The sequence below is a fragment of the Neolamprologus brichardi genome, chromosome 5, assembly GCF_056152115.1.
Source record: "Neolamprologus brichardi isolate AB-2024 chromosome 5, ASM5615211v1, whole genome shotgun sequence".
Classification (NCBI taxonomy): domain Eukaryota; kingdom Metazoa; phylum Chordata; class Actinopteri; order Cichliformes; family Cichlidae; genus Neolamprologus; species Neolamprologus brichardi.
This window is the reverse complement of record NC_142108.1, coordinates 22,049,964-22,075,184: the sequence shown is the minus strand read 5'-3', so window position 1 is coordinate 22,075,184 and position 25,221 is coordinate 22,049,964. Positions and strand designations below refer to the sequence as shown.

Sequence of the window (25,221 nt, the reverse complement as noted above, 5' to 3'; positions counted from 1 at the left end):
AGCTTACAAACACGTTTAACTTACCGAAAAAGTGCAGCGGGGCCTCAGGTCCTTCTGTCGGGTAGTCCAGTTTACTGAAGAACACCTCAGGCTGTCAGGTTAAAACACTCGGTCGTGTTTTCGTAGGGTAAACGCTGGGCGTCCTCTCAGAGCCTACGCTCTATCTGCTATTCGCGAACAGAGATACGCGTTGTCCATGTTTTCTACAGTCAATGGTCCTGAGTGATTCACTTATGCTTACGATTCAGCACAGGAAGGGAGGGGGTGAGTAGCTCAAATGTGCTGTTAGCATGTTAGCAGAGCGATGCTACTGTGAACCGAGGAGCTATTGTCTTGATGTGAGCTTCTACTCAGGGTTTTTTCTTCCAGTTCAGAGCAGAAATGTTTTTGTTAAGATACTGGATGTTGTGTTTTTCTCCACAATTTTAATTATAAGCTAGATATATTGCTGCTAACAGCAACAGGGATGAGTCAGTGAGTCAGTTTGGCTTGTGAATCATGATTCATGAGTCAGTAAAGTGATTCTCGAGTATTGAACGATTCGTTCATGATTCGCGCATCACTACAGGGGGGCCAGGTAGGGCATTAACAGGGAAAGGGGGGCACTAAGAAATACTTTCTTATTCTCATTTAAAATGTCTGGCTGTTATTAAATAATTATCTTAATCGTATAATCAAAGTTTTTATCTGATGTAAAATGTATAGAAATCATACATATACCAACAACACTGTACATTACTGTCACAACAGCGTTTGTTTTCATTCAAAGGCTTTATGGCTTTAATACCTGGTGAGCCGGTCTCTAGTCAAAATGCCCGGGCTGTTTTTTTGTCCCAGTCCAGCCCTGGGCACGACATGCAGTGAATTAATCTGAGAAGGTGCATCAAAAAATAAATGGCCGCACCAGCGGTGCACATCGCAAATCAGCTCGCATAGACACATTAGTTGTGCCTCTTCTTAATGACGGTATCTTAGCTAATAACTCCAACTACCAGATTCAGCTTGTAATTGGCTAAAAATAACTTAGCCTACTGGTAAGAGGGACGTTGTTAGCTTTCCACATTCTGACACTTTAAAAGCTTCAGGAGCTGTTCGCTCAGCACAGCATCAGCACCACGGAAATACACAGATACATCCGTAGACTCGAGACACAATGCATTTTTGGGACTTTCAGGTCTATGGACCAATGTTTTATTTTCTGAACAAACCAGAAATCTTTAATGAGCAGCTAGATTTGTCTCACATTAACTGGCTGAGTTAATGCCAGTTAATGCAACATCGAAGCAGCTGGAATCCACAGCTGTGCGTGTTCATGGAGCTTGCATTTTCACCTGCTGGACATCACTACCTGACAAGTTTAACTGTCTTCAGAACATTGCAGAGGCCTTATTGACAGTATTTGGCTCTACATATCTGTGGGAGCAGATTTTCTCTCACATGAGTGTCCTCAGGTAGCCGTCTGAATGCTGGACACTCTGAGACCTGTGTCTCTGAGTGGAAGACCAGAGATCACATAACATGTGTGTCTCTGTATTAACAGACATGCCATATTGGCTTAGTTTATTTTTCTTATCATTGTTGTGAAGAGACCATAAATAGCATTTGTATTTTCTGTTGTACAGTTCATTTGCTGTTATGGAATTCTTGTTATGGATAAAAAGTGTCTTTTTTTTGTTTTAAAGTAGCTGATAACTATTCGCTGATAGCTGCCAACTGCAAACAAATATAATTCTATAAAGTGGTTCTATATAGTGTGTAACTGTTCATATAGAGCGTTTTTAAATTTATTGCTAATGCAATCATATGGCACACTGACTTCTGAGGAAATTTTAAATGGCACTCGCCATCAGAAAGGTTGCCTACCCCTGGTTTAGACAGTCAGATTTGCTCCAGTGAGATTCTGTAAGCTCTCTTTTTACTGAGATCTGTAGATCTAATCAAACAGAAGCTGAAAGAGACAGTTAAAAATATATACATATGTGCTCATGTTTCATATATTATGCAAAGGCATGTATCAGGATTTATTTAGAAGTGTCTCCAAACAATTTCAGGGAATTGCGTGCTATGTCAACACTCGGATCCAGATGTAAGAATTTCTAAGATGACAAAAACGCTACTCTCGCAGGAATACAAGTATGGGGATCACTACACAGTGTAAACACTGTTCTCATATTTATTATGTTGAATATTGTTATAAGGCGGAGTGGTGGTTAGCCCTCCTGCCCCACAGCAAAAGGATCGTGGGTTCAATCTGGCTGCAGCCTTTCTGTGTGGATTTTGAATGTTCTTGCTGTGTCTGCATGGGTTCGCTCTGTGTACTGCTGCTTCCCACAGCCCAAACACATGCATAGTGTTAGGTCAATTGGAGAGTCCAAATTGCCCATGGATGTGAATGTGAGTGTGTACAGTGAATGTCCCTCGATGTGTTGCCCCTGTGACAGATTGGTGACCTGTTCATGGTTGTACCCGCTTGGCTGTTGAGATAGGCAACCCTGAATTGGGTAAGTGTAAGAAAATGCCTGGAATACTGTTATACAGATATACTGTACACTGTGTTCTCACCAAAGTAGTACTCATGTAGAGGAACATGTCTGTATACTGGCTCCAAAACCACACATGAATCTAAATATACAGTTACAGCTGGTTATATATGTTATGATGTGGTAGATAATGTGCAGGTAAATCAAAAGAAAGAAAGAAAAATAAATCTCATAGAGTGCCACACTGTTTCCCTTATATACAACAATATACAGTAATATGTCTGTGTAACTACACATAATCAGTGCAGGCTGCAGAAATTGGGGATTAAACCATGTAACATTATAAGGACCTGGGCTTAATCAAATCCACAGCTTTAAATTTATGTTGTTAACCATGGATGTTTTCAGTCACTCGTATATTTACAAAGGCACGCAAGAGACTGTGCTGTGTGTATGAGTGTGTGTGTGTACATTTGCACAGTGCTATGTGTTATTTTCATAACTTCTTGCCCTAAGCCTGCACAAATTGCAAATTTCCTCCGCTCTTATGAGAAAACAGTTTCACATTGTTCAGATTTTCCATCTTTTTAATATTATTTCTGACTCCTTTTATATACTTTAACCACAGTCACATTTAAGATTCTTTTAAAATGCCATCGGCCCATTAACTTAATATCAGCTGAATAAACTCATTTGTTTCAGAAAACTACACTACAGAAGTTAATTCAGCAGAAAACAAGTCATGAATAAAGTTTTGGTGTGGGATGTTAAAATTCCCGGATTGGTACTATAAGACTGCGATGGATTAAAGTAAGAAATTGGCCTACCGTAAGAGCATTCATTTACTGGACTGGACTGGAGGGTGATACAGTTTGAAGCTGGAGGATTTCTATATAAATATCCGATAGCAGTTAGATCCCCTAACTTTCAGCAGCTGTTGAAAGGATAAATTTGTGGTATATCAGTGGTTAGAAATACCATTATTACTTTAGGATTAGTTTAACACAAAGTCAGGGCTGACCCGGGACCATTGCTGTGAGTTACAGTGCGCAGCATAAAAGTCCTTTCACATCGAATGCAGGATGTGCTGCTAATACTAACTGCTAACTAAAAGCAAAGGATCCAGAATTTGTTGCGCTGGCTGCTGAGCTCTGTGGGTTTTTGCAGCAGCTCTACCTGTACTAGATGCACCTATTCCTTGTCGTTTCTATCTCTGACTTTATGTCCTCTACAAGAGTTTCTGGGCTTTTTTGCTAGTTCTTCAAATGTTCAATAAAAACATGTATACTAATTCATAATGAAGAAAGCTTTGTAATGAAGACTGTCATTTCTTAAACGCTGCCCCCCCGGTCCGCAGCGCTATTGAGAAGGCTGTGGAAGTCCCTGTATTAAACACGTAGACCTGTGACACAAAAATCACCAAACTCGGACAACCACAGACTGTTTTCCTTCGTGGTGATGGGGAAAACGCTGGGTTGGCATGTAAAAGGGCATTTATTCCCTTCAAAGACCTGCAGTTCAAAAAAGTGCCCCTCCGACAGCCAAACCCATCTGTTCTCTGATTGGATTGTTACATTTGTGATTGACATGACATTGACCAATCAGATGAAAGGAAGAAAAATAGGGTCAAAATTTGTACTTGTAACTTGCAGGTGTTTTTTTTTTTTTTTTTTTTGGCTAAGTCCACACACAAATCTTTTTTACGCACATGCAAATCCTGATTTACAAGTACAAAATATTTATGACCACATTTTGAGCACATACAAAAGCAGCACTTGTTGAGATGGGTGAGTTTACTCAGTGGAGCTCCCAGTGAATCTGATCAAACTATTTCTGAATCAAAAGCCTAGTTCTCAGTGACATTTATGGAATTTTACATGACCAGTGCAAAGCTTTTGTTTGGTAATTTCTAGTAAGTTCATCTGGTTGAACTAGATGAAGTCCAGACTGACTATGACTTACCCCTTCAAAGCATTTCAGAGATTTTGCCTCAGAGTCTTAAGACACTCAATCTTTCGAACTGAAAATCTGGTAGTGACTAGAATTGTTTGTTCCAAACATGATTAGCTACCCCCAGGTTATTTCAAAGTTGTTTGATAAATGGGAACTGAATGTGTCTGCCATGTGTTGCACGAATCCTCATTGTACACAATTGAGAACCACAACAATGCAACACAAATCTACAAAAATACTGAACTTTAAATTTTTTTCTTTAAACAAATCTTTGTGCTTTAGCGATGTATTTATCCAATAATAAATGGAACACAAATGTAATACATTAAAGAAAGAACAGAATGTCAACCAAGAGTCAAAACACACAATACTGATTACATCTATTCAAGTTTTTGTTATTATGGAAAATTTTAGGACAAAATAAGGAACTGAAAACGTGGATATAATTAGCATTTCACATGATAGATTTTTCTTATTCTTTATTACAAATTGTGTCATCTGTAGCTAAATTATGTATGGGAAGTTACTAGCATTTAAGCTCCACAGCTTTTATAGGCATTACATTTTCGAATAAGTATAGTATTTCAGATGCGTTTTGGTCCAATTGTCATATACTGATGCATAATAGGGATCCCACTGAATTACTTAACGAGTATGTTGCGGGTATAACATATTTCAGCATATCTCACAGAGTGCATCAGAAACCCCTCTACATCCTAAATCAACACAGTGAGACCTTGGACACATTTCTTCCACTCATGATGCCACTGTTCTAGCACTTTTAAAGTTAAAAAAAATATATGTAGGAGAAGTCTGTTGCATGTGAAAAACGTTTGCCTTCTGACACAGTAAAAGTTCAGAAAGGGTATATTTTAACCCAAAGAATGACCTTTTCCTAAGCCTTTCTCAGTTTTTGTACCTTAACATAACTACAAGAGTAGACTACGAAAAGTAAAATCAAAACAAAACTAGATAATTAAAAACAAAGTTTTAGACACAAGGATGCCTTCTGGGTTTGGATTTTATACCACAAACTCCACTGAGTTCCTCGTTTGGACTTTTGTTCATTTTTATACTACTTCTTTTGACAAGATTTTACTATGCATAATGAGAAATTACACTAACGTGTCCTTAACAAGCAGCATAAGCGATGTGAATGGGCTGAGAGAGTATTGGATTGCAGCTTGCTCTGCTAGCTGCCTGTTACATACAGTGGCTTGCAAAAGTATTTGGCCCCCTTGAACTTTCCCACAGTTTGTCACATTACAGCCACAAACATGAATTAATTTTATTGGAATTCCACATGAAAGACCAATACAAAGTGGTGTACACGTGAGAAGTGGAACGAAAATCATACATGATTCCAAACATTTTTTACAAATAAATAACTGAAAAGTGGGGTGTGCGTAATTGTTCAGCCCCCTTTGATCTGAGTGCAGTCAGTTGCCCATAGGCCTGATGAGTGCTAATGACTAAATAGAGTGCACCTGTGTGTAATCTAATGTCAGTACAAATACAGCTGCTCTGTGACAGCCTCAGAGGTTGTCTAAGAGAATATTGGGAGCAACAACACCATGAAGTCCAAAGAACACACCAGACAGGTCAGGGATAAAGTTATTGAGAAATTTAAAGCAGGCTTAGGCTACAAAAAGATTTCCCAAGCCTTGAACATCCCACGGAGCACTGTTCAAGCGATCATTCAGAAATGGCAGGAGTATGGCACAACTGTAAACCTACCAAGACAAGGCCGTCCACCTAAACTCACAGGCTGAACAAGGAGAGCGCTGATCAGAAATGCAGCCAAGAGGCCCATGGTGACTCTGGACGAGCTGCAGAGATCTACAGCTCAGGTGGGGGAATCTGTCCATAGGACAACTATTAGTTGTGCACTGCACAAAGTTGGCTTTTATGGAAGAGTGGCAAGAAGAAAGACATTGTTAACAGAGAACCATAAAAAGTCCTGTTTGCAGTTTGCCACAAGCCATGTGGGGGACACAGCAAACATGTGGAAGAAGGTGCTCTGGTCAGATGAGACCAAAATGGAACTTGCACATCACTCTGAACACACCATCCCCACTGTCAAATATGGTGGTGGCAGCATCATGCTCTGGGGGTGCTTCTCTTCAGCAGGGACAGGGAAGCTGGTCAGAGTTGATGGGAAGATGGATGGAGCTAAATACAGGGCAATCTTGGAAGAAAACCTCTTGGAGTCTGCAAAAGACTTGAGACTGGGGCGGAGGTTCACCTTCCAGCAGGACAACGACCCTAAACATAAAGCCAGGGCAACAATAGAATGGTTTAAAACAAAACATATCCATGTGTTACAATGACCCAGTCAAAGTCCAGATCTAAATCCAATCGAGAATCTGTGGCAAGATCTGAAAATTGCTGTTCACAAACGCTGTCCATCTGATCTGACTGAGCTGGAGCTGTTTTGCAAAGTAGAATGGGCAAGGACTTCAGTCTCGAGATGTGCAAAGCTGGTAGAGACATACCCTAAAAGACTGGCAGCTGTAATTGCAGCAAAATGTGGTTCTACAAAGTATTGACTCAGGGGGCTGAATAATTACGCACACCCCACTTTGCAGTTATTTATTTGTAAAAACACAAGTCGAGTCATATGCCAAGGCCAGTGCTTTATCTTGTGAATTTTAAATAAAATTATTTCAGTTATTTTTGATTGTATGATTTTCGTTCCACTTCTCACGTGTACACCACTTTGTATTGGTCTTTCACGTGAAATTCCAATAAAATTGATTCATGTTTGTGGCTGTAATGTGACAAAATGTGGAAAAGTTCAAGGGGGCCGAAAACTTTTGCAAGCCACTGCATGCCTGACTATGAGATAATAAGACAGAAGAAAAGGGTCAGTGCTTCCTTTTCTCCTTGAACAACTCCTATGAATCCAAACCACCCATGTCTCTCTCTCTCTCGATAGATATATAGATATAGTGGGATGGCCTGTAATTTTGTTCTATTTATTTTTTGTCATTCAGTTTAAACTGTATAAAAACCTGCAGTTACAACAGAAGCTCTAAATGTATGTAGTATCAGTGTAAAATAATAAGATGCATGTAATGCAGGGAAAATGATAGAAGATACTCTGATGATTGCAGTTATGTCTGTAATATTGTAGGATATTTACCTATATATAAGGCATCTTGTAATGACTGTTTTTATAAACTGATACTGTTTAAATATAACTGAATTCTGTTGATGAAAATCAACTAATTAGGGCTCAAATGGTTGAATCCTGCACTAAAATCATCTTTGTGTGAATAAGAAGTCTCGACTTAGGTTACCCCAGATCACACTACTGTTTGTCACATTAACTCACCATGTGGTTGTGGGTGTCATCCTGTGTGTGCTCTCCCTCCTCCTCTTCTTCATCTTCCTCCTCCTCTTCAGCTTCGCTGTTCTGTCTCTGCTCATCCTCATCTTCAAGCTCTGAACTTGATTCCTCCCCTCCCTGCCATGCCTCCTCACTCTTGCACTCCTCTGTATTGATCAAATCTGCATGAACGCGAACACACACAAGAAACCCAAACGTGAGATGGACATGTCGCAGCTGCAACTGCGAAAACTGTAGATCAGATTTTACAAATACTGATGATGTCTTTGAGGAAAGAAAACACGGCCGTCCTCACAGGGTAATCTGATTTGAAAATAGGCCTCATGAAATAATAAAGAAAGAATGGAAATTCAATCCAGAAGGAAGGAGTAATTTTTGTTTGCTTTGCTTTTTTTGCAGGATAACAGTTCAATGGTCTTAGTCAGGCAAGTGCTATTGTTACTACCCCTCTTGCAGTAAAACTGTAAGAGAAACACAAACATTTAATTCTGTACTAAAAGCCTTGAACATCAGAACATATCTTTAAAGAGTTCTAATGGCTGAAGCCTCAGAAATCCCACATAAACTCAGGACTGTGGAATATGTCTATTGGCCTTTCCATTAAAAGCTTGTAGACAGAAGAGCCTTTCATAGTTACGAAAAACAGAGAGAATAATGACAGCATTAAAGTTCAAGTTCATTTGGGAACTTGATTAGTGTTGTTTCAGTGCTGTAGCAAGCCAAGATGTTAGCTATGTGGTACTTAATCATACAAACTTTCTTTCCTGTGGTCCCTGTGTGCTTTCTTTATTTGTTCAGAAGCAACATTTCGTCTTACCAATAGATTTTATTTATAGTTTATTTTAAGAAAAATCCTTTTTCAACACCTACTCAAGTCAAAAACACTCTGGAAGAGGTAAGCATTATTGCCAAACTATCAAATCAAGAGACATCTTCATGTAAGTACAGAAAGTGAGTAAGCATCAGTAATCTCGTTAAAACAAATGGATTAAGGTTCCAGCCATCCTTAGCAACTTTCCTCTTGTGCATAGGCCCAATCTATGGAAAAGAGCAAAAGCAGGCTTCAGAATTGTTTGGCAAAGTTTCAAAGGTGGGCTGCCATTCAGAAATCTGGAATCAGGCAACACAGACACCAACATTTTTGTGTTTCTAAAGCTGCATCCCAGACTCCTCGTACAGATACAAGTCAACTGTTTCTGATTTCTTCTCATCTTGGACTTGCTTGCTTGTGCCTTTGTATTTCTTAAGTTTTTTTTTTTAATTTTTATTATTATTATTATTTTATAGTCAGTATTGTAATCACATATTGGTATAGTTTTTGCTGCAGTGATTAGTCCTTTTGACCAATTCGGTCCTTTTAACGATTCTTTGTTCATGTTTCTCTCTCTCTAAAGTTTTACAATATAAATAGTTTTATAAGGCCGATGGTTATTTTATTAACACTTACAATTACTTTGTTTAGTTGAGCGGTGAAGTAGCAAATAGTTTATAAGGCTTTGATTTATACTGTATGCATGGCCTAGTGAGGTTATTTCAATATAACATATGATGTTGATTCAAAGCATTCAACTTGTGTTTGTTGGCTATCCACTGAAATTCTCAATATGAAGTCCAAGGAGAGGTTGATGCCAGGGAAGGAGCCAATTCTTAGGCTGAAAACACAAAATGGACTATCAGGAAGATAGCAAAAAACTTCACATTTGGCCAGATTAACAATGTGATACATTTTAAAGGAGAAAGAATTCACTGGCCAGCTCAGTGAGACCTGAAAGACCACAGAAGACAACTGAAGTGGATGATCAAAGAATTTCCTTTCCCTTTCCCTTTCACAAGAAAAACCCTTCACAACACCTACTCAGTCAAAAACAGTCTTGAGGGTGAAGGCATTGCTTTCTCCATTGAGAATTCAGCTTTCAAATAGAGAGGGTTTACAACAAGCTGCAAACTGCTGGTTATGCAGAAGAAAAAGCCTTCCCACCCCAGGGACAAAACCAAACAAAAAAAACATGTTTGGACAGATGAAACCAAGAATCATGGGAAGAGAAAAGTATGGAGAAGGGAAAAAAAACATCTCACGATCATAAGCATGGAGGATACAGTTTTCTGGAAGTGAATCACTAGATTTTATGATTGGAGTAACAGGATGAATTCTGAAGTGTACAAGGCTATACGCTCAACTCAAATCCAGCCAAACGCTGGAAAACTGAAATGGACAGCACTTCAAAATACAAATGAAAAATGACCAAACGCACAAAAGCGAGAAGGTGGAAAGAGGTGAGTGAGGAAAAAAAACACAAACAAACTGGGGCCATGCGTTGTGTGGAGCTCCCTGTAACCGAGGCCTATTTAAGCTTAACCAAGCGAGGGTTAGTTAGAGGGATCCAGTCCTAACCATAAGCTTTATACAAAAGAAGAACGATTCAAATGCTGTGATTACTCTGGAAGTAGAAAAAGTCCAATTGCATCTGACTTCCACCATTGCTCCCTTCACAAAACTGTGGCTGCCAGGAAAATATTTTTATTTGTTTTACTAATTCTGATTCCTGAAGAGGACAGACTCCAAGGTTGGTTGGAAACACCAAAAAGCAAACAAACAAACAAACAAACTGTGCTGTAACCTTGATACTGGTGATCTTGAGCAGCTTTCTCAGTAAGCAGACAAATATTACTGAATTTAATGGCCCCTCATATAATGTGTATGGAAATGTTCTTATGATGTGAAAAAAAAATGACTCTGCGTGCAAAATTGTTCAGTTTTATGACACGTGCACACTGGCCAATTTTTGTCTTACCGCCATGTGTATGTTAGTAAATAAGACTCATTTTAAATCAGCGGGCTCATGCTCGCTGCCTCCAGTCTGCATACTATTTGTTTACAGCTAGACCCCCTTTGCTCTATACAAGAAACAAGTTTGCTTGGAGGTGAAGCGGAAACAATGTTGATATAAGAGAAAAGGCTGCACTAAGACACAAAAGAAAGAAGAAAAATAACAGATATTAGAAACAAATAATGGTTTCCAAGGTTCAAGGAAGACCTATACAGTTCAATGACTGATTTTACTCAGCTAGTGCAAAATCACAGGGACAAAGTCAAGGCCCCTTGAAAATGAGGTAATTGTTTGCATTTGTTTAGTTGACCATTACTATTTTACTACTGTTTAACTCTGATTAGCATAATCAGAGTGTGCACTGGTTTTGTAGAGTTCCAATTCCTTGAATGCTTTCATTTATAATGTAAGGTATGTATGTGTGTGGGGTGGGGGTGTCACCTGTGGCAGCTATGTGTGGGTCTTCTGTGATCTGCTCCAGTCTGCCCAGCAAAGCCTCGATGTTGGCTTTAATCTGAGTCAACTCTGACTTTATCGCCTGAAGCTCTGTGCCTTTCACTGCTGATAGAGAGACACAGACAAACATAGACAGAGATGAAGAAACAGAAACAGAGGGGAGGGAGGTGAGAGGGGATGCAAGTGTCCATGTCCTGATTGATAAGCCTGCAATGAAAGATCCACACACTTTTAAACACACACTATTGTTTAAATTATCTTTTTTCCTTTTATAACAGTACATCTTTCATTTTTGATCCTATTTTGAAGCTTCATTTGCGCCTTTTTTCCTTTAAAAAAGTCCCCCCCCCCCCTAAACTTTTAGATTCTCTTTGATTTGATCTCATCTCTCATATTTCTAAGCAGGCAATACAAAACTTTTGCTAGGCTCCTTGAATTAAATCTGGACGTCTGCACTTTAATCACATCCTGATCGTTTGATTTAAAATCCATGGCGGTGATGTACAACGACAAAACTGCACAAGAAATGTGTCACTGTCTCCAAAGTTATGGCCCTGGCTACATCAGGTCCCTCTTCTGATCGCTTTGATGGAAATCCGTAAATATATTTTGATCTTCATCATGTGCTAGTCAAAAACTTGATGTGTTAGCAGCACCGGAGATAAAGTCAGGGGATCACCAAGAACATCTGGAGTCGCGTGTTGGGATTCATGAGCATCTGTGCCAGATTTTATGACATTACAGACAAATATCCTGCTGTGGATCAAAGTGATGAATTACAGTCTTATTCAGTAAATGTTAAACTTTTTCATCTTTTTCTTTAATCAAAGTACTCTGATGTATTTCTCTGAACTTAATAGATTTTTCTGATCAAACGGATGAAAGCTTGTCTGTGTTTTGAAAATAGAAATGTGAGGAAATCTACTCAAGTGTGATACTATTTCTATTTAGCCTTCCATTTTCCCCTTTAACTCTACCAGCGTACCTCTTGTGTGCTCACTTCTGCCCCCGTCCTTCTTTTCTGGTCTTTTACTCTGTTGTCCTGTCCTTTTCTTTTAGTTTTACATTGTATTTGTATTACATTGTATTAAAATTCTAGTTTTGTGTGCCCCTTTTTTAAAGCACTTTGTGACTCTTGTTTGTGAAAAATACTGTATAAATAGATCATTTTTTCTTTCCTTGCATTACCTTGCTGAGCCGTGCCTCCCTGAATAAGGTTAAATGCAGACAATTTGGTTCTCTCAGCCAAAGTTTATTATTACTGTAATGTAGTAGTGACAACCTCACCGTCTTTGTTTAATCCTATTAAACCTACAGGGCAATTCATTTTTTGTTTTTAACTTTGAATTTTGACAGACTCTTTGTCTGGAAAAATGCTCCCTTTATTATTCCTACAATAAAGATATCAAAGGCAATGGAACAGATAAGTACACATCCAAAATCCAAAAGATGCGTCTCTGTTTGACATAAAAATAAGACAGCTGAACCCTTTGATGACCTTTCAGTGATCTTACACACACACACAGCCTCACACACAAAGACAAACCTTGAGATAAGAGGCCTGCCAGAAGCTAGTAATAAATCGACACATCGCTGCAGTGACTTGGCATTAGTTTCTCTTTACCACTTATCACGACCTCTAGGGAAGATCTGTTTTTTACAGCACACAGAATCACCGAGATAAAAGTTTTAAGATTTAATGGGTGTTTTGCCTTTGATGGCTGTTAAGATTGTAAAGATTTCACCAGAAGCAACTGGACACAAGCTGCACTCAAGCTGTGCATGTCGCTGTAAGGACTGGGGAAAAATACATTTTTTTTCTTTTAAGTAGACAAGATGGCTTGTCATGCAGAAATTGATGATTGGATTATTGAAATTAAATTGTTACCAGGACTTCATGTCTTCACTCTTTCCACCCTTCTCACTCGCACACAAACTCAAGAATTCCCACCCCCCCTGCCTTTTACAGCTTGTCTGTTCATTACAAGTTATACATGCAGGCACAACCCGAAGCCTTTTCACACAGGCTCTTTTAGAAGGTTGTTCTGACTCTAGACCCCAGGCAACAAAAGACCTGGCAGTCTTTTGTTGCCTGCTTGTGCTGCCATGGCTTTTTGCCTTTTTCCATCTCGGGCATTAGACACTGGTGTCTGACAATTAATTTTGGTCTTACATTTATTCTACTGAAGACTTTATGAACAATCACTAAAACTCTGACTTTTTCTCTCTGAGTAACTTATGTATACCTTTTTGATCTTTAAGCTCGAATAAGCACAAGCTCAATTCAATACAAAGAATCGACCTGAGCAACGCAGTTTCTGCTACATTAATGCTGCCCTATCTGGAGAATTGTTATTTTGTTGTCCAGCACGTGAGATTCCTTTCACACTTAAAGTGTCTAATTTTGATGAATGAATTTATTAGAGTTATTTGACTTCAAACAAAAGGGACCCAGAATCTGCCTTTAATATCTCCCAGCCCACACACTGTGACGTCAACTCCAGCCAACATTCAGCTAATCCGCATTGTTCAACCCACGCCTGGCGCCTGCTGAATTCTGGAGAGTCTCACCTCTTTGGACGGCTGTGTGAGAAGAACCAGAACCAAAAAAACAACTCTGGATCCAATTCATGACTGTACCATAAAGGTAATGATGCACCATTCCTTTCTATGACCCCCTGAAATTTGAATTTGATTTAGTTAGTTTCTTGTAGCATTTTGCTCATATAAACCCCTTACCCCTCAAGGCTGCAAGAGAATTGGGTACACATAATGTGTTATTATCCTCACAAAACATTAAGTTAATAAAAGAAGAACTGTTTTTTTTATAGTTACAGTGATAACTTAATAATATGAGTGTATTATTATTTATTTAAGTATTCTCTTAAAGCCGCAGGAAACAGAAATAAACTGAATACTATAAAAGAAAAAAGAAAAAGGCTACATGTAGCTGTATGTAACAGCATTTTTTTTTTATTTCATAGAACAAAATCATTTTTGTATGAAGCTACATGACTATATATATTTTAAATGTGATACTGGCATTTATTGTATTGATGCAATAAATTAATTTTTCACTATGCTTTTGAATTTAAATGCACAGATAATATTCTTGAAGGTGGTCAACAGTGAGCAGGAAAACAAAAGATACTACCATTTAAAACCGATGATAACTTCTTTATTTTAAAAAAAGGGGGGGGGGGGGGGGTTTAGTAAAGTTCTTTGGACAGAGAAGTCGCTGAAGTTCATATCACTTCTATCTACAACTAAGACTTCTGAATTCCTAACTTAATCCAAGGTTTGTTAAAATGTCAAAGCTAAAGTCAAAACGCTAAAACGGGTCCATCTGTTTCCCATTTCCATGCTGGAGGGAAGTATCTTCAAGGCAGCGCTGTGATGGATGTGACCATGCTAATGCTTTGTCTATGATAGTTTTAATATTTAAAAAAACAAGAAAAAAAACACCTTTCCATGTATTAGTTTTTGGAAATGATTGATAGAGCTTAAATTATTATTTTGGTCTTATTCGGTGTATACATAGATGACTCTTAACAAAAGCTTATCACAGCTTGAAAGGTAAATTCTTCAATTCTTCAAAAAATCTTCAAAGATTGCATGAAATGTGCTAAATTGTTATGGAAGTGAGTAATAATGGTTAAAGTATCCACTAAAACAACTAAAACTCATCTTTTTGGAGTTTGGTTAACATTAACTGTTTTACTGCTCTGGTATCTTTTTTGTCGTGTAGCACTTCATGATCCATGTCTTGAAAACTGCTATATAAATAAAAATTTACTTACTTAAAAAATGCTTAGAATGCAAAACAGGATACACAAAATCTAAAGTAATAAAGCAAGAAAACCAAGATTTATTTGTTTAAAGAAAAGAATACACATGTAAATACAAATCTAAAAGCTGGGCCATTACTAGATAATTATTTAATTATCCTTTATTAACAATTTTAAAAAACAAATATTCAAAAGTAAAAAAAAAAGTTTAAAAAAATGTTTTATTAAGGCAATTTTATTTATATAGTGTATTTCATTACACTCAATATGTTTATGTCCTCATGTGGGTTATGTTAAAGCTGAGGTCCCTTGACGTTGAAGCAGGATCATCTTTAGATTTAAGTCTTGATTTGGAACAGAAGAGCCCCCAGCTCAAGCTCTACGGCTGCAAACTGGTGGATATGACTTCAACATTTCTCCTATGTAGCTCGGGGCCAGACCCAGATAAGTTCCAAAAGTGATCAGCAAAATAAAATTCAAAAATAAATCCCAAAATATACAGTACATAGGAACACTGTAGAGAAGCCAGGACTGGCTCATTATTCTACTCATTCTAACTGCATTCTGAATTGGAGGGAATAAAGATAATTTTTTCATATTTAGCCCAGAAAAGAGGTAGCAGATGTAGTCTCCAAAGCACATAAAAGCATGAATGGCTTTTTCTATATGGGAGCATGAAAACGAGCGGTAATAGTGGTAGTAATTATTAATAGTCAAATGAAAATCATGTGAAATATAAAAATGTCATACCGTTGACCATAGGTCCAGTTGTTTAAGGATGTCCTGTGTAACTGCAAGCACAACTTAGTTCATATCAGCGAGCATTAGGCCATTAGGAGGGGAAAAAACTGTTCTGAGACCCCCCAAAAATCTACAGTTAAAAAAGGCTTTTGTTTATTCTCTTCAAAACAATTTGCAATGTAAGTTTAATGAATACACAGAAAGACACTTAAATCTGTAACATGTAAATTGCTTTGTGAGCTCTACGTAGACTGAAAAATTCAGGGAGCTGACAGGGCCTCTGCATAATTTGTTTAGAATCTTAATATGCCTTCAATTCATGTGATGGGCAACTGGTTAAAAAAAAGGAAAGAAAAAAACAAGAGAAAAAACAAGAGAGAGACAAGAATTAACTTGATGTTTTGGCCTTCCAATGTCATGTAAAAGCAGGGCTTGAAAGATAGATGAAGAGGAGGTTTGAGACAGGGTGGAGCTGGTTAGAAATTAAACCATAAGAGATAATGAATAAGAGAAAAGCAAGAAATATATGTAGTCAGAAGGAAAATGTTTGGTGACAGAGCTGTGTGTTTTTCCTAAAATCAATATCACTGACAGTTTGAGTATTTAACAATTTATATGTACAGAGTTGTATATCAATATATGTACTTTCTTAAAATCTCGATATTTATTTTTACTTCTACTTGGAAAAGTAAACAGTGACAAACTAAAGTCAACACATCAGACTTTAATGGTGGATTAATGTGGTGTAGGTACTGCAATGCTTTACAACAGTGTCTTGTAAAGCAAAACTGGCTGATGGTTTGTTCATTTGTACACGTTGAAACTCACATCTTTGTTTGTTGCCATTGCTGGTTGGGAGGATGGAGGCGTTACACGCCAGCAGTTTGACAGGCAGAGACTTGACCCGTCGTACAAGGGGCACAGCCACTCTCGGGCGTTTGACTGGCACCACACGTGGAACAGGAGACACTCTGCCACGGTACTCAAACAACCTGCGAAGAGGAAGGTGAGGGGAGACAGAAAGAATGAGAAGGAAGCAGGGGCATCAAAGTAAAGAAAGATAGAAAGGAGGGTTAAAAAGGAGGGAAACAAGAGGAAATGTTGAGATAGGAGAATAGAGGTCAAATAAGGAGGCAATGTTTTGAAAATGACGTAGTGTACCAGCAAAAACTACATTTATCTTTAGCTGAATCTATGAAAAATGCAGAAGATGAAACAGTTTGACAGCATAAAATAGTATTTTTGCATAAAACTTGGGATACCTCACTACTGTGTGTTGAGTGTCACTGAAAAATTTGAGAAAACTGGACAAGTGGAAGATAAAAAAAGAAGATGGAAGCTTTAGATGTTGTATTATCACTTATATTCTTTTGATTTTTTTTTTTTTTTTTTTAGATATTTATTGGTGTATGTGTGTGTGTTGTATCTTTTATTTTTTTTGTGTATCCTTTATTTCATGTGCTGAACTTTGGTCAAATTTATTGTTTTAAATGTGCTTTATGAATAAAACTTTGCCTTAGATTGTACTGGGAGCCTAAAATAAACTATCTGACTGATAGCTATCTGTACAATGCAGTGGAGGCTCTATCATGGTTTATGGCTATTTCACCTAGTGGTGTGAATGAGAATTGTCAAAATTGTCAAAATTGATGGAATTACAAATTCAGAAAAGTATGATCATATTTGTATCCACCATCTGGAAAGCATTAGATTGACAAAAACTTCAATTTTTAATATGACAATGATCCCAAATATGCTGCAGTACAGTACAAGTATACCTGGATAGAAAAATACATAACATCTGTCATGGACTGGCCTCCCCAGAGCCTTGACCTCGACAGCCTTACTGAAGCAGTGTGAGATTGGATATGTGGATGTGTCTGGAAATTTGCTTTAAAAAAAAGCGGAAAAAAAACCTACATTCAAATAAATAATTTATGCAAAAAAAAAAAAAAAAACTGACAGTAAAACTGAGAATGTCTGGCTTTGTGACTGTGCTGCTCACAGCTATACGTAAAAATCACCCAAACAATACCAAGATTTAATGGCCAACATTTATTAGGTGCCTGGCTTTTTTAGTACTTCCATTGGCCACTGCTCAGCAAAAAATCAACAACAACTATTAAGGTATTCTATTAGCCTTGTAACTTCTCAGCAGAGCTTTTGGAAAAAACATCTGTTGCAAATGGTGTACTTGGATTTTATGAGGATAAACACTTTGAAAAAATACTTTATTACTATTGTGGAAAAACAATATTTTTGATCTTTCTGTGTGGAACTTCTGGTAGTTTGTTAACCCCTGTGGCTTTAGCACAGTGATTTAGTAATGTTTTGAGCCTTTAGTAATTTCAAAGCTTGGCATTTGTGTTTTATTGAGCATGACATCTAAATAAAAGTGGTTTAGAGATTCTAAGGCAAAATAATTTACGCAGGCATCATTTTATCATTTTATGAAAGAGTCCACAGAAAGAGCCAGAGGAAAAATGTCGTTTTTGAAATCCAACATATGAGCCTCATTTTCTTGTGGTACTCCCTGATGACAGTCTGCTGATGGCTTAAATAAATTTATGAACTTCATGTTTCACAAGTTTAAAAAATATATGCAAAGTTATGTTGGCAAAGTAATACAATTGGGTTACATTACAGTTCAACCAAACAGAAAACTGTAATAAATTAAACCTTTTGAAACATTTTCAATTTTAAATCTCAGTTGTTTTTGAACATGTTGCTGCAAATAAAAGAAACATGAGCTCATGCTGTGAAACTGCCGAGGCAATTCAATAACCATCAAATGTCTTTAAACAAATTGGAATAAGCAGAATAAGCTGAGGAGCAGAAATGAATTACGACGGCCCAAACAAGTTGATTCTTAATTATGAATTGTAAAATAGTTTTGAATTAACTTCATTTAGCAATATCTGCCACTGGTTATTTATTTGGCAAAGATTAGCAACAACCAGGCTAAAGTAGGGACAGAATGTCAGTTAAATGGGCAATTGTGGCTCAAGAGTTGGGATTGTAATCGTCTTGTAATTGGAAGGTTGCCGGTTCGAGCCCCAGCTTCGACAGTCTCAGTCGTTGTGTCCTTGGGCAAGATGCTTCACCCGTTGCCTACTGGTGGTGGTCAGAGGGCCCGGTGGCGCCAGTGTCAGGCAGCCTCGCCTCTGTCAGTGCGCCCCAGGGTGGCTGTGGCTACAATGTAGCTTGCCATCACCAGAGTGTGAATGTGTGTGTGAATGGGTGGATGACTGAATGTGTAAAGCGCTTTGGGGTCCTTAGGGACTAGTAAAGCGCTATACAAATACAGGCCATTTACTATTTAAAGCCAGTGACTCTTTTATCGCATAAAAAGGTAAACATTTACATATTTTCTATATCTGCTTGAAAGCCATTATCTCTTACTGAGGTTTTAAGTTTTGTTGCGCTAGCTAATGGTAAGAAAACCTGGCCATGTTGAACTTGTTTTGTGGGTTCAGGTGTAGTCCACAACCTTAAGCAGCTCTACAAATTATAATGAGAAAAGGCCAGCCCTCATTAAGGGCATTGATTAGGAGAAACAGATAAATAATCTATTACATACATTTATTTTACTATTTTTTTATATATATTTGTATTTATTTCACTCCCATCACAAATAACCCGAGATTAAAAGCAAAAGATGTGACTGCCAGCTCTAATGATCTCTGTAGCTGAATAAAAAGCAGGAACTCAACAGTTGCTTGTTTGTATGTATTTTCAACACAGGAAACTTTTTCGGAGCTGCTCTGATTTAGCATCGCTGAGAAGAACAAATAATTTAAAGAGTAATAAATTTATAAAACTATGCAGATTTCTATAATGCAATCTCAACAACATAATCCCATTCTGCGTAACACACTGATTTACGTTAAATGGTAAGAATGTGGCCATCTCTTCTGTTTGTGGAAGAGCAATGAACTACTACAATTTAACGTCCCAAGTCTGAAAAAGGGTTCCAGGAACCTCGGGTCAGAGTACATATTTGGGCACAGTTAAAAAGTTAACTGCTTAAATCAAAATCTTTATTTACACCCAGGAGAAAACATGTCATGTCTTGGTTATTCAATTCGGGTCATGAAAAATAATGACATTTTTTAGAAACCTTCTGGATTATGGGGATTTAATTCAACCACTCTGGGAACAATGACCTCCATTTGGTTTTACTACATTATGTGCTATCCACCCAAGCCTGCAGTTTGAAACTTTTTGGACAAGCAACATCATTTTTTGGTCTGTTTTCAGTAATACGCCCAAACAAAGTCCATAACCTCTAGATTTACACACTCCTGGAGGTTGTTCAGATATTAGATAAACTGAGATTTTTGCAGATAGCAATAAAACTGTAAAGTCAAAGAGCTGATAATCATCGTACATAATTTGTCCAGATGGCATGGCGATTTCCTCCCCTAACTTAATAAAAACCATGAAATGGTAAATCATATTGTGTAACATGAAAACATAATACCACCATTAAAGCAAAGCTGTTCTGCTGAGCCACGCAAACCCCAGCAGAAAAAGTCCCTGATCCCTTGATTTACTGTAAAGATCATACTTTAGGAGGAGGATAAACTTTGATCCCAGCTCAGGTGATGTAGGGTCATGAGTTTCAAAATAAATAAGATACAGTAAAAAGAATGGGGAAAAAAGACAACAGCAGAAGCATTCTCTCTCATAGAGTCCATTTTTGATATAGAAGTAGATCCACTTAACTCAGATTTTTCAATTTTAGGGTCATCGTATTTTATTTCACATGTGCACAGCCTCAGCCTGAACACTCTTAATCTATAAAAATACTTATAGCCTGGACTGTTTATAATATTTTTACAGTTAAAAATGTGAGTGAAAAAGTGAGATTGACACATGGGTTGGGCGTAAATCAGTGCTGAGGTCTGTGGCCCAGCTGGTCAGCATGTTTCACCAACTGTTAACAAAATGTGTCTGCCCACTTGAGCTCAGAAAAAAATCTACAACTATGGTTTCGGAGCTGGAGGGACTGAAATGGGTTTGAGAACCCAAATTGTGGCCAAAAGGTGAGCGGGTGCAAACTATTGATTTGTTTTCTTCGCAGGGTGGTTGAACACTGGGAATACGACTGTAAACATCTGGAAGGAATTCTGCGTAGCAGTGCTGTTCTTTGGAAAGCTTTTGAAATAAGCCAGTTAAGGTGGCTGATTCAGATACCTGATTAAGAATGGGACATGGATGCCTCCGTGTGGAGGCGCATCTTACCCGCCCTTTCCCAAGTCTGCCAACACGACAATCCAGTCTGGAGCAAGTGTCACATAAAAGAAGTAATAGATGGAATATTGCACATTACTAATATTAGACAAAAAAACTCACTGATGCAATGCTTTATTTGTAAATACACAATACAATCAAGTTGTTGTGTGTACAGTGATCCTAAACTTGTAACAGTAAACAAGGCCAGGTTCATGAAGCAATGTTTTTGCCAGTTTGGCCTGGAATAACTTGGCTCACATCAATCCCCATCAAACATTATTTGGGATAAGGCTGTGAGCGTGTTCCCAACTTTTGAAATGATCTTGTAGCTAAATGAAAGCAGATTACTGCAGAAAGGTTTCAAAATCTGGTGCTAATCTTTTCCAGAGCAATGAATTATTATAACAGCATATGAATGTCCTATGAATGTAGCTTTAACATCTTCACCAGCCACACACGGGTGTTCACAAACCTTTGGCCATAAATTTTCTGTTGTTCCTATGCTCTATCTGATCTTTAGCAAAGAAAGCCACAATTAATTAGAGTGAGGCTGTCTTTTGTTTTTGTTTTTTTTAAATTTAGTGTTTAATTTTAAAAGAAGATATCTGTTGACAGTAGATATCTACACTACGTGAGGCTCACAGCTGGTGTGGCAGAGATGTACAGAGAAGTTTTTTTTTCACTTGTTTATTGTTAAGACCATGACTTGTGCGTGCGTAGTAAGTGTAAGCATACACTTCACTGACTTTGCTGTGGGTGTAAATACACAAATCGGTTTCTTCCTGATTAGCTTTAAACGTGTATAGGGTCTACAATTGGGAAGTCATTAAATATGTGTGTTCTTTAAATATTGTCCTAATAGTATATACAAGTATTAAATAAGTTGTAGGAAGCAACCACTTCGTTCTACAATTCTGACATACTTGTCTTTTAAATAAATTGGCAATGTGAGAGTCATGCTGTGTTAATCCTTGGATGAGGTGCTTATTTAATTTCAAACTGATGGTGCGTATAAATGATCTTTCAAGTCTAAACCACAGAAACTGGTTTACGCTGGGTTCACAGGATTGCATATGCTATCCACACAAAGGCCATTAATCCTTTATGGCATGCTGAGTGAAATAAATTTAGACACTTTTTTGCAAGTGACAGTATATCGGAAAATGACAAGAAATGTTGTCGTTCAAATGTCGTTTCCACAGAAAATAACACATTTAATTCAAACCTTGAACACTAAACTGAAAAGAAAATGTGAACATATTTAGACCAAATAACTATTATCTACCAAACTGGTTAGTGACAGTTCTAGGTTAGATCTGTGTTCCAATTTCTTTGTGAGCACATACATTATTTACCTCAGCTAGTCTTCCAACAGAAAGGGGGTTAGAGTCATGGTCTCCATGTCTCCTTGGCTGACCTAGTTTTAAGGCCACATGTTGTTTTTTTGTCTCTTTCTCCTGTTTTTCCTCTGTCTGCGTGGGCGGAGCTCGAGGTGATCACCTGGGCTCCCACCCTTGGCCCACGCACCTGGTGTAATCAACCACAATGCAATCAGACATCTGTCTGATTGCATTCTTTGCCCAAGCCACTATTTAAGATGGTGGTTCAGTGGGCTTCTTTGCTGGATTGCTGAGTAACCTCAATTCCCTGGACCTGGTCCTGCTTCCTGACCTGTTTTCCCTGAAGTCTGGCAGTGTGGTGTGGTGTGGTGTGGTGTGGAGCAGAAACGCGAGTATGAGGACAAAGGAGTGGAGTGTGGAGCGCGAGAGTCTGTTTTTTGGACCCGTTTCCCTTCCTTCCCTGGAAATCCTTAACCCTTTGCACTGTATATAGTTTCACTTGGTGATTGTGTAAATAAAATTGTGACTTTTCTTTCTAACCCTGCTGGTCTGCACCTCAGTTCATTCCGTCCTTATGACTGCAAATCAAGCTACTAGAGCTTACAGTTTAGTCTTTCCTATATATAGGAATTGTATCTTTTCATAAAACATATTTACACTCCTAATAATTCGGTGAAAGAATAAGATGGGAGAAAGATGCTTATTTTCTCTACTATCTCTTCTGAGTTAATTTTTATATACTTTTGATATTAAATATTCTCCAAATAGTGTTAGTTGCCCTGCAGGTTAGAACGCTCTCCTTGTAACTCTGTGATTTTGAGTGTGTATATGCCATAACCAGTGTTGGGTGTAACACATTACAAAGCAACATTACTTCAGTTATATTTATGTATACTGTAGCAAACAGTTGTGGTCAAAAGTCATATACTTACTGACATTTCAAACTTGTTCACCCAGTTCTTGTTTTCTAATGTCATTAAAGATGTCTGCTGTACAATCATACCACCCTGGACTACAAACAAAATAACTTCAGAGGTGGCAAAAGTAGAGATACTTAAGTAAAAGAACATTTTTGAAAAAATTAAAAGCTGAAGTACTCAATCAACTTCTTAACTTAAAGTAATAAATAATAAAAAGTACAGACTTGGAAATGTACTCCAAGTACAAAAATAAAAAGGAGCACTTTAAAGCTTTCCTCTCTAGGACATATCTGGAGTCAGATCATCAACTGTGTTAAACTTTGGCCAGTGTAAGATATGAACACTTTTTCTTATTTGAATAATTTTTCTTCTTTTTTCCTGTGTGCTTTGTTTTTCTTTCTTTCTTTTCCTGTCTTGGCGCATCATGAAACTATCTCAAACGTCAGGTCACAAACAGCTTCACCATCACCACCTTCAGCCATTGTATGGCGTGGAAGCCTTGAGGTAGCAAATGAAGTACAACAGCTCCGATGAAGTTTCGTTAATGGTGTGCACTTCATTTTATTATTTTTGTCTTGAAGTGTTGTGGAACCTTTAGTCTTTGTAAAACATATATATCCTGGTGCACGGGGGCTCAGCCCTGGCGCAGGGGGCCTCTTGTGCATCGGCCTAACTGGGGGGCTCTTCAACTGGCAGGGAGGTTGTTCCATCCTTGCAGGAGTCCACTCTGCAGGTGGGGGAGAGACATAGGAGAGGTGGAGAATAAACTTAAGCTGGGTGTCTGTTGTCTTGTGTAGTCTGGGAGATGATTGAATGTTGGGGTGGGTACAGTTCCCTCTACGGTGGGGTAGGGTGGGCTGCCCCGGGTCCTGTGGGGCTTGGCGGTGCTGCTGCCGTAGGCCCCGGTCTGGATGGGCCTGGGCTCCCTTGCCTTAGTGGGTACCAGAGGACGGGAGTGCCTACTGGGGTCAGCGGGGGAGCTGGCCCTAGGGAGGGGCATCCTCCCCTCCCTTCTTTTCCTCCCCATCCCCGGCTACCTCCCTCTTCCCGCTCCACCACACCCATCCACACAGGTAGGGCCTTGGGGTGCGGGTGTGTCACCAGGGTGCAGGGGAGACATCCCCCCCCCCATCCCCTTCTGGCCACCTGTGCCTCAATTTTATCTCACAACTTAGACATCCACATTACTTACACTCTCATAACACACACATATATATAGGGCCTTGAGGGTGGGCACGTTAACGGCGTCCAGTAGACGGTCTGTGTATTCAAACCTACCTCTGGTGCCGGTGCCCACCTCTCAATTTTAAATCCATGTAGACATTGAGGGTTCTCGGGAGGCGCCGTGCTAACACCTGCTGCTCTCTGGCAGCAGCACCATGCTCTCCCTTGTTTTAAATGCACTTTAGAGCAACACGCAGCAACACTACACATGAGCGGAAGGAGGAGGGTATGGGGTCTTCACACACCCCCGTTCTCTACTAGCCATCGAGGCGGGGGGGCTGGGAGGAGATGTTGGCTGTCCGATTGGCCTCCCTGCTGCTGCGGAGCCTGGGACGGTCTGCTTGCCTCCACCCTGGAGGGAAGGGTAATCATCTCTTGGGTCTGGGTGCCGTTTCCCCCTCTGGGGGCGAGGGTACCTGGACCCGGGGTATAGAGTATGTTTGGGGAGTGTGATTGTGTGTTCATGTCCATTTATGTCAATCCTTACGTTGGGTGAGTGTTGAGTGTTTGTATATGTGTGCATGAGGGTGGGAATGCATGTTTGTGTCTGTGTGTGCCTGTTTGTCTGTGTCTATATGTCAGGTCGGGTCTTAGACTCCACCCCTCTGGGAACTCCCAGGCCCTCCAAAGTGTGGAGGCCTATCTCCCCTCACCACACTCACCCACAGCCCCCTCTAGCTTCTGCTCGGTGGCTACTGGGTGACCCCTCGTCTGGGGATCCTCAGCCCTTCCCATGAGGGTGGCACGGGTGCCCCTCCGGTGGTCCTCCTTGGGCTCTCGCACTCTGGGGCCTCTGAATGTTTGGGGCCTGGATCTCCTCCATGCCTGCTTCATGCCCTGGGGGACGGGGCTATGGCTCTCTACATCCTCTTGCAGACCATTACATGGGGAAACCATATGA

The 25,221-nt window shown here is 39.1% G+C and overlaps 1 protein-coding gene across 3 annotated transcripts in view; it reads right to left on the bottom strand.

The window, feature by feature from the left end:
• The window catches only part of raly (RALY heterogeneous nuclear ribonucleoprotein), a 115,577-nt gene that overhangs the window by 8,497 nt on the left and 81,859 nt on the right, over nucleotides 1-25,221 (bottom strand). The window contains exons 5-7 of one of the 3 annotated variants that reach the window (XM_006783028.3): nucleotides 16,427-16,590; nucleotides 11,055-11,174; nucleotides 7,771-7,946 (exon numbers count right to left, since the gene is read on the bottom strand). In XM_006783028.3, coding sequence (XP_006783091.1) covers nucleotides 7,771-7,946; nucleotides 11,055-11,174; nucleotides 16,427-16,590 — 460 coding nt within the window. The remainder of the gene's footprint in view (nucleotides 1-7,770; nucleotides 7,947-11,054; nucleotides 11,175-16,426; nucleotides 16,591-25,221) is intronic. The other 2 variants (XM_087841334.1, XM_006783029.3) reach the window with 2 other exon arrangements.